Raw genomic sequence first — 16,964 nt, 5'->3', positions numbered from 1 at the left:
GAGGACAGAGTTTCCTGAGGGCTGGGGCGGTTACAGTGGCTTGCGACATTGTACGGGGTTTGATTTCAATCTGGTCTCTGCTTTTGGTTTGGTTTTGCATTCGGACTGTGTCAGGCATCTCGCCGGAAGGAATACACGCATAGTCCCTTGGGCTGCGATACATGCAAGCTGATAGCGTGATCTCGCATTCTTTCGATTCGCGCTGTACACGGTTCGGTACGGGCAAATCGTCTCTGTACAAGGAGAGGATGGCGCGTCCAGGTTCGCTGTCGCATGGCGTATGAAAGAGTCGCGGAGCTCAGAAGCAAAACACTCCGGCGATGGCGCAGCTGGCGTTCGTTCCGCTTCCGCAGTAGGGCTGCGTGCTGTCAGGCTTTATCTTGCTGTTTAACAAGGATCAGCAGACCTGCGTGGCTATCGCTGCATCGTGTAATTTGTCGTCACGAGTCAAGAATCGCGCGTCTTTGACGTTACTGCTGGCCATGCACGGCCGGTAGCGTCGCTCTAGCTGGATGCCTCCCCTCGATTGCTATTTCGAGACTCTGATGACATCTTGAGTTCAGCGGAGTCTGTCGCAGGCTCCGCGAGGAGAGAGGCTCTGCTCTATTTCCTTCCACGGTGGAAGGAGGGCGGACGCGGATACTGTGTGCGCGTATCTAGCTAGTCCGGGCACCTCGAGGGGCGAATAGGAGAGGTCCACGGTTTTGGCGTGCGCAGGTGATGCCTCCGACTGTCATTGCGCAAGAGAAACAGAGTGTTTTACGTCAGCTGCGCCACCAGTTTTGTCCACAGCGGGCTGGTCGCTCAGGAGGCACCCCAGTGGCGGTGGATTGTGGAGAGTCGGCATTTTATACAGTTTCTGTATCAATATAATAGACAGTCTCTTGGGTCCGTTTTCAAACCGAGTTCCTTGTCTATGTCTCGACCTCTGCAGCCACTGGCTGACCGAAATCCTTCGCCAACACAATCGGCTGGCGCAGCTTATGGTGCCGCAATGTCGTGGATATGCGAGGTGAAGCGTGATGTGGCATTGCACAGAAGCTGAGATAGCCGATCAAGGACCGCTGTGGGGAGCCCCGATATTGTCGTAATAGATACACTTGTGAAATACACGGGGGTTGAAAAGCCTAGGACGGCACGCATATTGGTAGAGGATCCCCCGTTCTCAGAGTTATGCTGAGTGTGGGCCGCCTGGAGCGTTTTCTGCTTCGTAATCAAGGACGTACACAATCTAATTCACTGCTGTGCTACACTGCGATATAGTAGGTATCAGTCACTGCTTGCTTCATATTACAGCGGGCCTCTGAATCTTCATGCCCTTCCTCGCACCCGTAGAGATATGGCAGCTGATCTAGCTGGTGAAACGGAATCTGAGATCGCTTACAAAGTGTCAGTTCAATGCTCGCGTGTCTGGATCATCGCTGGCTTACAGGGATGAGGCGCTTCGTCGACTGAGCAGTCCCTCATTTCTGAAACAGGATGCGGAGTTCATTATGCGTGTGTTGCCAGCATTGGAGCAAAGATGAGCAACCTCAACCGGACTGAGCCGCGGCGCGACAGGGGCATCCATAGATGCGCTGTTAACAGCAGAGGGCGACCCCACGTAACTTTCGAGGACGCGCTTAGTTGAGCCGTGTCTGGGCTTCTACGCAGGCGACCGCGGTTCTGGCAGCTTCTGCAACATCGTAGCAAAGTCTCAGGTGTAGCCTTGAAAGAGTTCTGCGAGCCACTACTGGATGTCTTGCAACCGCACGCTGCTGCACCGCCCGTGAAGTTCGCCCCATCTGCTGCCATGTCCACATCTAGGAGATAGACTGCCTTAAAATTAGAAAGCCAGCCCACAAGAGCATCACTGGGGGACATTCAGTTGCTTCCACTTGTCTAGTGAATTCACCAGTAGGTTTCTGAGTGTAGAAGTGACGCATGCTGCTGCGGTCGTGCATGCAGTATATTCGGCACTCAGCAGTTCCAACTCGATGTAACCGATCGCGTTTTTCCTGCTGGGTGGTGATAAAAGACTACTCATGCGGCTGTTAACCAAGTCATATTACGCTCTTTTCCATTTGCTACCGTGGCATGCGATGGTGCTCGATTCATGTGAAGTACGCGGGCCGTGAAGTCTCTGAGGAGACGGTTGCAGCTCAGTCGCGCGGTGAAACCGAAATGTGTTCTGGTGTACTTCTCTTTCCTTCAAATATGCTGCAGTTTCCTGAGGACGATTGAGGCTAAGTTGTAGCAGCTGCCGTCACTGCAAACTGTCTTTTGCCTCGTTTGCTGGACGGGGCTATAAAGGCCGCGTGGGCTGCCGGTCGCGGCCCTCCTCAGCATCCATGCACAACCGAAGAAGAGTCTTCGTCACTTGTAGGAGGGTTTCGGCCGCCCCAGACGCGCGCGTTTCTGGCAGAACGTTAACTACGAGGACAGGCTTCATTGGCTGATCTGCAGAGTGTACACCAGGCCGTGCTGCCTGACCACGAGTTCCACGTTTCTGTCACGCAGGCGTTGGGGCGGACGATACGGTTCTCGTGTAGCTATCCCAAGAGTAGGCCGTTTTTCCACAGTCTGTTTTTCTGTGTTTTCGTTGTCTTACGGAGGCTGCGAGTTCCGCGATCCTGCTCACACGTTCACCGAATACACATGCGGAGAGGCGTGTGTGTGTGAGCATCGCGGACGCCGGATTCCTTGTCCTCTTAAACAAGCAACGGCCCTGCCGTTCATATTTCTCCGTTCCAGAGCTCTGATCTGTGCGCTTTGACTACCGGATTCTTTCGGCTCCCCGTGTATAGGCCGCTTGTTCATGGAGAGGGTTTTCCAAAGTCAAGCACAATGCCGAAATACGATCTTTTCAAACCCTTGGACTTTCTGACATGTGTCAAAAGTATCCATGTGGCGTACCATCCCGGTCGCGCCCGGTCAGAAGTTTGCAGGCAGTTGATTCACTACATGAAGTCTGAGCCCGTCAAAAAGAAGTTTCCGACGCTCCAGTCCTCTTTCCAGCTTCTTGGGTGAGATCAGAATACCAGAGCGCTAAGAAAGTTCCTGTTCTGCCATCACTGCTGCATATATTGGCGTTCCGTGTCACTAAACTCTATATGAGGGATCTAAAGCCTGCAACTGCCAGCCACGAGTGCGTGACTTGTAGCCGATGGAGTGGCAACCGCGCTCGCTTACAAATCTATATGATGTGGATATGCGTCTTCAGGTACAACTCCCCCTCTATCATAAAAATTGAACTGGTCAACGGAAAGAAACACGAGTGAGTCCACCAGACCGACTCATTCCCTGCGATGGTTTCGGAGAAGCCCGCAGACTCGGGTGTCACTGATCCGTACTCTATGAGCAGAGAGCCGATAAATTTCCTTTTATTAAAAAGCAAATTTACTTAATTTCTACAGTTAAAACTGGTTTTAAATTTGCTAGAACTTTATGAGGAAAAGCTTTTGAAGGGATCAAAACAAGAAAGAAGTATAAACAGTTATGTAAATTTATTTTACACAACATTTCATAAGTTTTTTTCATAAATTATGGTAAAAATTATTTATCGGCAACAATTTATACCTAATTATATCATTTCTTATCCCGCAAGGGATGGCGTCCTTCTAGAAACCGGAGGAAATAAAATTCGGCAGAAAGCATCATCGGGGTGATATGCCGTATCAGTGCTCGGGTGATCCTATTGCAGTCGGTCAACTCTGTTGTCTCTCATTTCACTGTCGAAAAATGTCATCCACCGAGCAGTGAAACCTGCTTCATGGATCCTTCTGCGAGTGATAGCCGTTATCACCTCATATGTGAGGCTGTCTTAACGCTGAGAGGAGACAGCGAACCATGATAGTGAAGGCGAGTTTCGTCCCCTCTTCAAGCTCTGCAGGCACAGTAGAAGCGCGTTGAACTCGCATGTTATCTGTGGCTTTTTGTCTACCATGCTCATTTCGTTTCGGTTGCAGGTTTGAGGCAGAGCACTTCAGCCTCAGGGAGATGCAAATGCGGTTTGACAAGGATCAGTACGAAGGTAGGCGGCGCTGCTCTGTAACGACCAGACGATGTTTGTCTTCGCTTCCATGCATCTTGGCTCTTCTGAATCGACTTTTTTGCAGAGTTGCTATTCGGCCTGAGGGAGGAAGGCGCTGAAATCCTTCTCCCCGGGGCTTGTCTCCTCTGTGCAAGAGAGGCAGAAAAATACCGTCATGGTGGCAGCAGACAGGAGCTGCGCAATCGGAGAGTTAGAGTAGTTCTGATAACATAATTGACGGCTTCGCTCGAAACACCCTCGCTTTCTTTCCGCTTCTGTGCTTCCCTCGCAGCGTATCTAGAGCTGATGAAGACTCAGTCCATCGAGGCGAAACCCGGAGAAGACGATCTGTGATTTCCTTCCCCTAGGATGCAGTATCTTCGCCCTCTGAACAACCTTTGCGCCCGCGGTGCCCCCCATTTTACTGGCATTCGTTCGTCCCCAATCTCCCTTCTTCTGGCCAGGCTTTGTCTGTCTTGCCCCATGTCTAATCGAGACGCTGGGTGAGCGTGTCTCGTGAATTTGTCGCAACGAGCGAAGTCCGCAAGCTCTGTGAACCCGTAGTGAGAGGGCCCCACTCACGAAGCCAGACCCGACACTTTGCTTCTTCACCTATATATGAGCGTCTGTACGCTCGGGAAAGCAGACTCTCTCGCTGCCCCTTTTGGATTATGCTTTTAGATTTTTTTTTCTCTCGGTTGGCGTGCTCGAGAATGCGAAACCGAGCCAAACGGGTTTGACACGATGTTAGAGTGATCGTGGCTCGAGAAGGTGCCTTTCTTTCCGTTATGCAAATGTTGACTACTCGCTGAAAAGCGTGACACAGCCGCCTCCCCCAACCGCGAGCTGCGAGAGTATGTTAGCAGGCAAGGATTCGTGGCATCTCCGGTCTCCGCTAAGAACCTGATCACGCTGCCCTCCAGGTTCGCCTCGAAGTACAGGGGGTGGACTAAGAAAGTTGAGCACGATCCACCCGACACTAGAGCAAGAAAAAACATGTTCTGCAGCGCAACCAGATATTCTTCCAGAGAATGTTTTCCCGGTTGTCTCGCTGGTAGCTACGAGTCAAGAAAGCACAGCCTTCGCTGAGAGTAGGAACTGCCAAGAGCACCCAAGAACACACCACAGAATTCCCGGAGACAAGGAGACACCCGGAAAACGTTCGACGTTTTCTGCTTCCCGGTATCTTAGATATCGTCACCGAGATCTGTGATCTGCACCTTGTTCTGAGTCACGGTGGCAACGTCCTTCTGCAGTCCCGCCGCAGGAGCCTGTACAGAAGAGGCGTCCACATACCCACACGAAAATAAGCGACAATAGTAGTAGCGAAGGTGTGGGGGTATTCGTTTTCGCAATAAAAATACAGTGTCTGCCAATTTCCAATTTCACCTCGCTCCGAACTGCATGTGTCTTCACCTCGCCAGCCGCCCTGCTTCAAATTCCCAGCCATGTCAGGAGCCCTCCGGCGCGCGAGATCGTATCCACGGAGGCAGCGCAGCATGGGATCGTTCCGCGTTGCGCCTTCGGTTGAAGCAGACTGTACTGCGCTATGGCATCAACCCAAGTGTGTTTTCCGTTACTTCTAGAGCTGTCACACCAGACTCACCGTCGCGGCAGTCTCTGCCAAAGCGACCTTTTCGCCTGGCTTGAACGCAGGCATGCCTGCAGACACGAGAAGGAACAAACGCCCAAACTGCTGACGACTACATGCAGCCGATATCTTTCTATCTAGAACGAGCGGTCAGCTACCGGCGAATTCACAGATTAAGTTTCACTGCCGTCTGCCCTCCCTGAAGCTTGAAAGACTGATCAGGCGCATTAACTGCCGCCACTGTGCTCGGTGAATGTGCAGCAGAATATGCAGCAAGCACAGACCGAAACCCAACATCGACAAAAACAGCGAGCAACGCCTGGCACTTGCTTTCGACTTCGCGCGACCGCTGCCAAGCGGGTAGGTGTACCTCTGTAGGGGCATCCAGCGCAACGGAACGCATCGCCAAGGTAGCACTGCAGAAAAAAAAAGACAAAATTTGAGACAGATCAACTTCTTCACAACATTTCACAACAGTAGGCGAGACAACATAGCAAACAGGCATATCAGCTGCTATTTCCTCTGTACGCCAAGCGACGCGGGCGCAAGCCAGTGCGCACCACCGCCGCAACCACAATTTACCACGCCGATCCTCTCACGAGTACGAAGCTCCTATAACTGCTCTGTGAGACGAGGCAACCGCAGCCTGACTGACATTTCCACAGGAAGACCGGATTTCGCCGCTCTCGAGCTTCTTTCTCCTCTCCTCCTTCTCTGCAGCCTCCTCTGCCTCCTTGCGTCCGCAGGTGCAGTTTGCACACGCCTTCGGCCTTGAGGCGCAGCTCGAACGATCTGAACAAAAAGCAAGCAACATTGTCACATGCATGCATGCATGCATCTAGTTACTCACCACGTGTCATGCCACCAAGAATCCAATCCATGCATTCCATTCAGACTAAATCATTTACAGCTGCTGTCGCTCGGGCATCAGCGTGTTTCTTTGAAATCACAGCCAGGCATGCCCAGTGTAAATAGAGGCCAGCCATGGCCGATGACCTGCAGGTCTACCGCGACACGATAGCGAGTACAGGTGATGCACTGTGCGCGTTTTTGCTCCAAGTGCCGCCGCATTGCAAACAGCTGTAAACAGAAAGTGGAGGCTGCTCCATACACGCAGCGCGGGAGACCGAAAGGGCGCCGTCTCGCCCCAGTTCTTCGCTAAGGCGGAGGTACCAACTCGGGAAGATCCGGCATGCAGTCCACAGGAACTCCTGTGCCGTGTCTGAATCACACAGCGGTCAACTACTCAGTGCCGCACCTGCTCCGGCGCTGTGTATACACTAGGACACGGCAACTGCACGGCACGCGTCATGTGACGCGGTGGAGAAAGTGTCTCACCCTTTCCGAGCGGCTGGTAAGACTCCGTGGGATCGATCAGCGTCGATTCGTCAATCAGACCATCTGCGTCCATCTGGGTCGTCCCGTTCGCAGAAGCGCCGGAAATCCTTTCCGCGGCGCCCGCAGCCCATGTCGGCTTTTTACCCGTCCACTGCAGCAGCATAGCAAAGAGAAGAAGTTGCCGAAGCGAGTGACATACAGTGCACGAACTTATGCAGCTCCTTCCACCCGTGGCAGCACTGCAGAAGTTTGGCACGGAAGCGGTAAGCGACTGTAGAGCCTTTCAGACTGGCGCTGCCTGCGGAAGCCTAGAGCGTCGCAGGGAATGCGATGGCAGATGCGTGTACCGAGCGCCCTGCCTATGCGGGTCGCCCTGAGCTTAGCGTTTCTTTACCTCCACGGGAGTGTCGAGTCCCTTCAGTTTCTCTCCCACGAAAGAGGCGACCTCTGCATCGAGGGCAGAAACGAGCCCTTCGTACGTGAGAAGCCGCCTCATCAGCCGGCGTGTCTGCAAAGATTTACAGAAAGCAGATGAACCGCACTGCGTGAAGGCACCCATAACGAAAATTTTAGATCACTGACACCACAGCCGATATTCCCACGCGGGCGAGAGTTGTGCGACTGCTAGATTTAACCCCCTTAACATCCCCCCCTCCCCCCCCCCCCCTCCCCCCAAGCAGTAACAAGTCAGGCGCTCCAATTCGCCGATTTCAGCTGCGGAGGTTCAGAGCCCACACAGAAAGAACCTTTTCAGCCAAGGGAAAAGAATCCGTGACTACGGACGGGCAGGCCGAAGGGAATTTTGCAAACCACAGTCGTGCTCGGCATGCATTCTATGCATGCGGGCATCGCGAGGTTGGATCCGAGTCCTCACCTGCTCGCCGTCAGTGCTTTTACCCGCCAGAACAATGAAGCCGCCCGGCGCCGCTGCAGTGCATACAGCTTTCGCAAAAGTCTGCATTGCAACTCGTGTGGCGTTCTCTGCAGACCCATTCTTCCCAAGATCCAAGATAAGCACGCCATCGTACACAGCACCTATGGCAGACCCGTTCTGCCCCGCCTGCTGAGCGAAAACATCTGGATCAAGGATCGTGAAAAATGTGTTTTGCGCGCTTTGCTGGAGCGCCGTGGCTGCGGTGGCCGAGGCAGAAGAAGCGAAGACGAGAACGCGTGAGGACGCCGTCGCCGCCATTGTGAGACACCAGCGACAGAGACACGGCGAAAATGAGTTTCCGAGCAGGGAAAAGCAGATTTGCACACAAGCACGGAAATGAGTTGAAAATATAAGAAGATATGAAGTGCGACTGGCAGGGTCTCGTAGAGAGCGGGCAACTACACAAGGGGGAAAACCCACAAAATCCCTTGACTCCAATTAGCAGGAAGACGGGGACCTGTACTAGCGCGCCTGGAACGCAATTCCTCTTGCAGCCTTAAACAGAATGTCGGATTCTGCCTTCTCCTGGCAGATAATGATTCACAATGTTTGATTTTTCTAAAGACAAATCGTCATGCCCTCGCTTCGACAGAAGAACAGCTTTGCCATAGCAGTGTGGCAGATACCATCGGTCGCATGCAGTTTTCCAGACCTGCGACGAAAGCGAAGTTGCAACGGGAACCGGGAGTTGATGATGAGAAAGGCAACAATGAGCCCGGCTTCTGTCGTGTTTCTTTCTTCCCGAACTTTCCATTTTCCGCCTTTCTTGGAGAATCGGCGACGGGGCGCCCTGGGCTCTCTACTTGTCTGGTGTCGTTCCTTGCCCCGGCGCAGATAGGCTTGCAGTAGGTTACTTTTTTTCGGTCTTCCTGTGCTAGTGTGCTCTCTCCTGTTGCGCCTTTCCCTTACGTCCGTCATGCCAAATACTGCTGTTTTCTTTTCCACGACGCCGGCACTTGTCCTCGAACTACATTTTTCGTGATATTCTGCTCCGTGTTCTTCGTTCTGATTAGGGGTACCGCGGCCGCTAGCGCAGCTCGCTCTGTGGTTTTCTGCCTCTTTGGATCCTATGTAAGGGATGCGAGACACGAAGGAAAGGACGTACCGAGCCTTGTCGCTGACTCCGACAACTCATGTAAGGCTGAAGAGGGGTAACGTTGGTATTACCGGCAAACCGAGGAGCTTTTCTTTTTGGATAGAGGCGTTTAACCTGTCACTCGTTTTTCCTTCTGAGCCGCACCTGTATGCCGTCTCCAGTGCTTTTCTCACAGGCTTTTGTGGGCGCGATACTTTGCGCCGCGCATTTTTCTTCCTCCGTCTGATATTTTCTTCTCTGTGCACATCCTGTGCCCCCTTTTCGCTCTGACCGTGCGGAGGCTCGCTGCAGGAGCTGCCGCGTCGTTCTCACCTGGTAATGATTCGGGTTTCCCGCCGCGGTGCCGAAGGCCGTCCATCATAAGCAGACGCCGTCGACGCATGAAGCGTCAGGTCACCATGCGTAAATCGGTCTAAAAGACAGACCCGAAAGCGAATTCGCGAAGAAGGCAAGATGAAGCGAAGGCGGCCTTGCGTAGCGGGCACCGCGCCGCCTCGGCAAGCACAGACTGAGAGACGCGTCACGTCTCTGCTGAGGCGAGTAAAGCTACGAACGAAGAACCAATCTTTTCAGCGGCAGACGCCGCTTCTCTGCGTGTGGCGAAAAACCCAAGTGAAGGCTGAGGCTGTTTCTCGGTCGGTGAACAGCTCGGCCATGCCGGGAGTGCAGACTGCTCGGGAGTTAGCCTTGCATTTCCGATGGTCAGCGCCCTTCGAAGGGGAGGAGGAACTTCCCGACGGAGGAGCGTCGACAGAGATAACAGCCCAGAAAAGCTGGCGGGTGATGCAGAAGGCTTTCCCTCACGACAGTCGGAGCGAAAAAACAGAATCTATGCAAAGGGCGGAGACATGTGCGCCACCGTTCGCCCCTTCCCCACGTGAACAGGCGCCGGCCGCTGCCTCCTTCGCTGGGTTGGCCTGCTGCGGTCTGCGACAGCTTTTGGCGGATGGCGGCCTCGACTCGGGTGTTCCCCCTGAGCGAAGTTTTCCGTGTGGATTCAGGGAACAGGGTGCGGAGACTCCTGACTCCTTCGCTCCCTTGTCTGTGCCCTCAACGCGGCCCTCACGGCGTGCTGCGCCAGGCGCATGTTTGAGATATGGTTGGCGCTCTTTTGCGCACTTTCCAGCGAGCGGAAGTTGCCTGTTCTCTTCCTCGCCAGCGCACGCGCCCTGCCCTCGTCGCTTCGGATGCCCTTCAGTCTCAGCGGTGGACGGCGCCGCGCGGAGGGCATCCCGCGAGTCTTTTTGTTTCCCAGTCTCAACCCGCTCCCTCTTGTCTGTGGTGTTGCCTCCCCTCTCTTCCTGTCCACGCTGCGCTCCCCCCGCCTCGGCGCCGCCACCCTGCGGCAAAGCGTCCGCTGGCGCGTCCGTTTCTTCTCAAGCGCCCTCCTCTGCGTCTGTCTCTCTCACGCTGCCCGCTTCGCCTCCCCTGCCGGGCGCCCTCTTGTCTCCGCTCGTGAACGCCTCACGAGGCGCAGTGCAGAGCCTGCGACGGAGGCACTCGGCGCGAAGCGCATGTCGTCCTGCGTCACTTCTCGTGGCGCCGCTGTGGCTCGCGCTGTCGCTCTTTTTCCTGGCGGGTCCCTCGAGGGAAGCCGCGCCGCTCTTTGCGGACGCAGTGATTTGTCGCGTCGACGCTTCCGAGGGCTTGGTGGCTGCCGCTGCAGCCGGCGGCGGCGCCGCTGCCCCGTTCGACGTCTTCGCCCTCCCCCTCTGCCGCCTGCCCTATCTCGTGAACTCCGCGATCCCCCCTCGAGACGCGCCGCACGTCGGTCTTGACGCAGGAGGTAAAACCCGCAGCCGCTGGACTTTCCACAAATCTGATTAACCCGGTTCGCGAGGGGAGGGGGGGTGCTGCCCTCCCCCCGCGCCCCCCTTGTGTCTCTCCTCTTGGAGGAATAAACGGATGAAATACACTGCTGTGCTACACGCACATACACGATTTACCTGCATATACATATACATAGATATATACATCTATATATGCATACGGATACACATATATATGTGAGTATACGGATGTGGCTGCTGCATCCGGGTGTGCCCTCGACAGCTGTCTGCCTCAGGCAATTTTGACTGACGTGCGACCTTTCGAGGTCGGCGCGCGGGGCGAGAGGCTCTGTTCTGCGACAAGAGTTGCTGCGGCGCCTCGTTCTTGCTTTCAGAGTGCGGCGGTTTCTACCACAATTGCTGTTGTTTCGGGGGCGTTCTGATTTGCCTGGTTCCCCTTTGAGCCAGAATGCGGGCATGCCTATCACACGCGCGTCTGTCCTTGCACGTTTCTGGGCAGGTGTGATTGAGATTGACTTGGAGCTGCTTCCCGCGAACTACGTGAACAACCTGCCTCTGCCGCAACCGCGTTTTTCAGGGATTGAGAGTCTCTCGACTGTCTCGTACTTCTTGGAGTCCCCAGAGCCCGACAGCGCAGAGCCCGCCCGCGGCGAGTCTCCCTCTCGAGGCCTCGCTGCCCTGCCGGCGGCGCTCTCTTCTTCCTCGCTCGCCCCGCCCGTCGCGGAAGGCTCCTCCTGGCTCTCGGGTCCGCGGCCTTTGTCGTCGGCGTGGCCCTGGAGCCTCGCAGACGCCCACGCGGCGTACCGCCGAGGTGTCTCTGCGGCCGAAGGCCTCGTCGGCGCTCTCGCGTCCTGGCTGCGGGAGGTCGTCGCGGCCGTCTCTCCTACGCTGCTGTACCGCCTCGCGGATGAAGCCCGTTCGGACCCCGAAAGCGGCGGGCTGCCGCGGCTCGGTGCCTCGCCTTCGCCAAGGAAAGAAACGGTTTTACAGAGTGTGAGTGGCGCTTTAGAGGGCGACGGTCGGGCGCAACAGGCGACGCGGCCGGAGGCGGGGCCGCTGGCTGCGGAGGGCGCGCTGCGAGAACGGAGTCGAGACGCACAAACGGGACAGCAGGAGCTTGAGGACGCCGCGACTGCGCACCCAGAAGCAGACATTGAGGCGCGTTTCGAGCTGCGCCTCTCGCTGTCCGCGCCGACTGAGGGGGAAAGCGAATCAGGCGACGCCCTGAGCGGGGGAAACTTCCCCAGGCGGCGCGGCAGCGGCGCGAGCGCTGCCGGTTTACGCGAGCGCCTGCCGCAGCAAAAGGCCCCAGAGGCCTCTGCGGGCAGTCTGTTAGGCCAGGTGGCGCCGATGAGCGCCGCGCAAGCCTGGAGCGAGCATGAAGCCCGGCGCCTGCAGTCCGTGCCCGTCGCGGACGACCCGCCTGTCGTCACGACCGTGAACAACACTTACGTGCTCGTGATGGATCATTTTCAGTTTGTAGGTCCAGTGCCGAAACCCCCCAGTCGCGAGACCAAACGGCCGACTACTCGCTGTCCGTCGAGCCACCAAGAGCGTGCGCAGCGTCCGCTAGTCATGCGCAGGATACGCAGATAAATAAATACAGATAGAGAGGAAGATAGACAGATAAACAGATATAGGCGTAACACAAACGAGGCCTGCAGGCTCGGATTGCATGGCTGTCGAGAGGTCGTTTGCATCAAAAGGCTGGCGTGTCAGGATGGGGGCCTGCGCGGCTGGGGTGGTCGACGCGTGAGCTGGTTTTCCGGTCGCTGTCACTGCGGTTTGTTTTCAGCTTTTCTTCGAGCAAGAAAAGGACTGGTTGCCGTCATTCACGGCATCTGATGGCGTGGTGGCGAGTTCCTACGTGCCTGCCTTCAAGGTATATTTTTTTTCGAAAGCGTGGAAAGAAGTCGTCCAGTGTGCAAACGGCCGTTGGCTTGCGAGGAAAGTTTTCGGTGTTCCTGCTTTTTACCACGTTTTCTGAGTTTCCGCCATTCGCGGTCGTGTCTGCCTGCCTGTCTGTCTGAGTCTCCAGTTGGGGTGGATCGCATATCTTCCCCGCGGCCTGCGTTTTTTTTTTTCTCCCAGTTTTTCATATTTTCCTCAATTCTTTTCTTTCGAAACTGCCGCAGCGCCTGCCCTTCACGTCCTCGCGCATGCACGTGCGGCTTCGCGTGCCGCGACGCGACCGCTACGCCGTGGTGCTTCTCAATGCCGACGGTCTAGACCTTCGCTTTCGCGGAGAAGTGACGTTCATGAACCCTGGAAACCAGCATCTTTCGGTGGAGCAAATCGCGCTTCCAGCCACGGTCTTCGCGCTCATGCTTCTCTATGTTATCACGTGAGCTCTAGGAAGCCTGGCGCTGGCGTTGCGTCTCGCGGATGCAGCGGGGCTTGCAGGCAGCGCCAGCAGCATGCGGTGCGAGCCGAGATTCTTTTGTGACTGTTCACATCACTGGATGTGTATATGACACCAGCTGCCTGTATGCGGGTTTCCGTATTCGCGCTCGGCAGCATGCATAGAACCTCTGACTCCACGTGTAGCCGCACATTTTCTTGAATATGCCTACTTCATTCGAGCACGGATATACCCGAAGAAATGTGTCCGCGCAATATGCGGTCAACTCTATTGGCATGCCCGTATACATGTGTATATATGTGTATATGTATATATGCATGCATTGGTAAGAGTGTGTATGCACGTGGTTTATGTGGTTGTGCGTGCGTGCGCGGCGACTGGGGTCTCTGTGTGATGCGTCGTTTGCAGTTCCGGCGGTCTCGCCCTCCTCATGCTCGTTTGTCGACGCCGAAGGTGGAGGGCGGTTCACCTGCTGATGCTGGGGAATTTCCTTTTCTCGGCGCTCTCCTTCGCCCTCGATTGGCGGCAGGCTGTCTACGTGCAGGAGCACGGCGTGCGGCAACCCGTCCTGTGGTGCGCGATGAAACAACAGTGAATGCAAAAAGGCGAAAGTGGAGCGAAAGCGAATGAGGGGCCGCCGCACTTGTACTGGCAGTTAGACAAGTAAAAGCACACCCGTGCATGCATGCAGGCGTATGTTTATATACTACATATATCTCTTTACTTCCGTGCATGTAACCACGTATATCTTGCCGCGCAGGGTGGAATGAGGCTGAGCCGCGCTGTTCGCGCATTTCACAGGTGTGTGTCGGCGCCATACGCTCATGTGCACAAGCGAGTGCATGTATACTGATATGTATATCATGCGCGAGGTAGAGTTTCGCGTAGATCCTATCTACTGTAGAGATCTAGAAAGAATGTTTGCTGCGAATCACGCGTGATGTGTGAGTTGCAGGCTTGCCTCGCGCGTGCTGAAGAAGATGCAAGACATTGTAGCTCTGATGACGTTCATCCTCGTCGCGCTAGGTACGTCGTGACAGAGTAATCTGCGATTGCGGACTCGCAGTCCTCTGCGGCGTTCTGTGGAATTTCAGGAACTTGAGCGTTCGCGCTCAGCCGAAATAGCCACCGAATCGGTGCACGCGGCAGCGAGAGGTCTGCAGAAAAAAGACGGGGAGGAGTGAAGATACTGAAATGTTTCGACAGGGCAAGAGAAGAAACCTGTTCAGAGAGATGAAAGGAAGCAGAAGAGGTTCTCCAATCAGGCTGGTCTCTTTGCATTTCTCTGTGAGAGCGCTCGCTCTTAGGTGCGTCAACGCGTGCTCCAGGGGGGCAGCATAATCGCCAGCGGCAACCTTCAGTGTGCACTGCTGCTTCGCCTCGTTTGCTGCTGCATGCGGAGCATGTTTGAATTCCTCCGGCAGGCCCGTAGTTTTTTGATGTAGGGTTTAGGGTTTGATCCCCTGTGTCTGTGAGAAGAGCAGTTACTCTTCTGAACCGCAGTTTTGCATCCGTCAACGTTTGCAGGGTGGAAGACGTTGCGCTCGCACTTGAGTCGGATCGAAGTCCAGTTTGTCGCGGGTCTCTGCGTCATTTCGCTTTACCTCGGCCTCTTTGAAATAATTCTTGGAGGGTTTCAGGTACGCGCAGGACGGCTGACTGGAACACCGTACCCTAAATCCTGGGATGGATGGCCGTGCTCCGGGACTCGGACGTTGTTTTCAGCCGGGGCGACGTGCCTCTCTGACTGGAATGGAGACGCCTGTTGAGTGCGAGCACCATAGGTTGGGGAATGCACCGGTATGAGTGGCTGGCCGTGCTTGAGTCTTCCTTTTTTGCGACAGAGTGGAGCTCATCCAAGAGCGTCTCTTCTACGCTCCTTCTGGTGTGTATACACTTCTGGTCAATCAAGAGGTGCGGGGATGCGAGATCAGCTCTTTGCGCGTCTTTGTGTTCTCAGGGCACGCGCTATATCCTCCATGCACTTGGATACATCTGCGTCCTCGTAGCAATCAACGCAAACCTCGCTCTTCTCTACGTAAGGCAGTATGGAAAAGACGTGTCTATCCCTGTTCAGAGCGGAGATCACGACTAGTCGAAAAACAAACTAGTGTCCCGCCCACGTAAACGTGAAGTCGTGTTTACATACAGGTGAAGCATGTATACCTGAGATAGCACCGCTACTGTATTCGCGTGCAGTCAACTGCAGAGACAGCTCAAGAGAAAGCAAGATGCGGGTTGTGGCTCTTTGTTGGCAGTCTTCCTCGCAGGGCATTTCTCTGCTGTCCGTTTACTCCCTTTATTGAGTCCCTGATTGTCTTTCCCTTACCCTTGCTTCTTTCGCTTGTCCTTTTTGTTGGCGTGTCTGCAGTCGCACATCGCCGACGCCACGCTTGGGCCGTCCATCGGCGAGTTGTACCACAAATATGACGGTTACAAGTGAGCGGTTTTGGAGTTCCTCCATCTTGCTTCCTTTGCGTTTCCCGAGAGAGAGTGCCCCTGGTTTTTCGGACCTCTGACGAAACGGCCTCACAAAAGCGGTCGTAGAAACGGAGACACATCTCGTAGTCATCTGCGAAGACGAACGAGTCGAAAGTTCCGCCTGGGCGTTGACGCCCTAGCGCTCTCCCGTCGCTCTGTTGTCTTTCAGGACGTACCGGTGGATTTTTTTTCTCTATCTGATGAAGCCGGTCACGCTCGTTTTTTTCAAGCTGACGTTCCTCAACCTGGAGTACGAGCAACTTCTTTCCTGGGACGAGTGGATCTTTGTCGTCGTCGACAATTTCATTGATTACCTTATCTACCTGGGGGTACGTGACCGGCAGGCGCTGCTTTGTCAGCGTGACAGGAGCCTTTCTGTCAACCCAGCTTCCAGGCAGACAAGACTGTCGTGATGTCGAGATCCATACGTTCAGATGCCTTAAGCACTTCGCTAGGCAGATACATCGTGTTTCTGGCGTGCACTGCAGCGCACCCCGGCGTTGCGGCCGCACGGGTGAACCGCGGATGTGTGTTGGCGGGCTCCTGAGAATCTCAGCTAAATACGCACTGTTGTTGTACAGTCCCTACCATGTCGCTGCGACCTCATATAAGACGGAATTTGTGGAATTGGCAGTGTCGACGAACGGCGTTCTGTTCGAATTCACGGATTTTTTCGCGTAGAAGACCATGGCATGTAATTTCTCTGCATGTCTGGCGCTTTGCAGCTGCTGTACGCATTCCGGCCTGCCAGTTCCATGCGCGTCCTGAGGGTAAGCGCGAATGAAGGGAAGCGATGAAGAGAGGCAAGCGCTGAATGAATTCTGTGTCACATAGTTTTGTTCGCAAAGCCCGAGAGACGTGTAACGATGAATAAAGGGTGTGTAGATGAGGCTCTGCTTACGGCGTCTCGCTATGGTTGAGGTGTCTAAGGCAAAGAGCTGCAACGAAAGCGCTGCAGAGGCAGCAGCGGTCAAGCGGGCAGACAGCGAGCTGAAGAGAGCAAGGGCAGCTCGGGAAAGGAAGTGTATTTCGTGTTTTTGCGGGCGCTCAGGATCTCACGCCGGATAATGGCAACGCCGCCGTCGGGGCTCGGTCGACGCCTCCGACAAGCGTCTGGCCGGCGTGAGGAAAGGACGGGCGAGCGCATGCAGCTTGCGGTTTATTCGCTTTGCACCAGCACGCCTGCAGAGGCGCTTCGCGTCCGACTGGCGGAGAAGGCCAGTCATGAGGTGCTTACCCAGTGTGGGTGATACGCGGCATAAGGACTTTTGTTTCCACGCCTTCGTGCGTGACTGTGTGCATCTGTCCGTAAAAGTAATCAGAGGTGCATGCCGCCCCACATGGAATAAGTGCCGGAGGT

General features: G+C 55.1%; 3 protein-coding genes across 3 annotated transcripts; 2 read left to right on the top strand and 1 right to left on the bottom strand.

Annotated features, from left to right (window-relative positions):
* Nucleotides 1–2,826: 2,826 nt before the first annotated feature.
* Nucleotides 2,827–4,366, top strand: BESB_077770 (uncharacterized protein; the record flags this gene model as incomplete). Its single annotated transcript, XM_029366138.1, has 4 exons — nucleotides 2,827–3,005; nucleotides 3,203–3,256; nucleotides 3,948–4,012; nucleotides 4,305–4,366. The coding sequence occupies 4 exons, from the start codon at nucleotides 2,827–2,829 to the stop codon at nucleotides 4,364–4,366; spliced, it is 360 nt and encodes a 119-aa protein (XP_029217569.1).
* An 833-nt stretch (nucleotides 4,367–5,199) lies between these two features.
* BESB_077760 (cytokine induced apoptosis inhibitor 1 family protein) lies at nucleotides 5,200–8,133 on the bottom strand (the record flags this gene model as incomplete). Its single annotated transcript, XM_029366137.1, has 7 exons — nucleotides 5,200–5,283; nucleotides 5,619–5,674; nucleotides 5,974–6,019; nucleotides 6,259–6,395; nucleotides 6,942–7,092; nucleotides 7,336–7,449; nucleotides 7,816–8,133. 7 exons carry the CDS (start codon nucleotides 8,131–8,133, stop codon nucleotides 5,200–5,202), a joined length of 906 nt encoding a protein of 301 aa, XP_029217568.1.
* Nucleotides 8,134–9,424: 1,291 nt separating this feature from the next.
* BESB_077750 (uncharacterized protein) lies at nucleotides 9,425–16,730 on the top strand (the record flags this gene model as incomplete). Its single annotated transcript, XM_029366136.1, has 13 exons — nucleotides 9,425–10,757; nucleotides 11,261–11,715; nucleotides 12,061–12,240; nucleotides 12,557–12,643; nucleotides 12,897–13,105; nucleotides 13,532–13,696; nucleotides 14,079–14,149; nucleotides 14,651–14,763; nucleotides 15,084–15,161; nucleotides 15,495–15,562; nucleotides 15,774–15,933; nucleotides 16,330–16,374; nucleotides 16,656–16,730. 13 exons carry the CDS (start codon nucleotides 9,425–9,427, stop codon nucleotides 16,728–16,730), a joined length of 3,039 nt encoding a protein of 1,012 aa, XP_029217567.1.
* Nucleotides 16,731–16,964: the final 234 nt, after the last annotated feature.

This window comes from Besnoitia besnoiti, chromosome VII, assembly GCF_002563875.1.
Source record: "Besnoitia besnoiti strain Bb-Ger1 chromosome VII, whole genome shotgun sequence".
Classification (NCBI taxonomy): Eukaryota; Apicomplexa; class Conoidasida; order Eucoccidiorida; family Sarcocystidae; genus Besnoitia; species Besnoitia besnoiti.
This window is presented reverse-complemented; position numbering and strand designations above follow the sequence as displayed.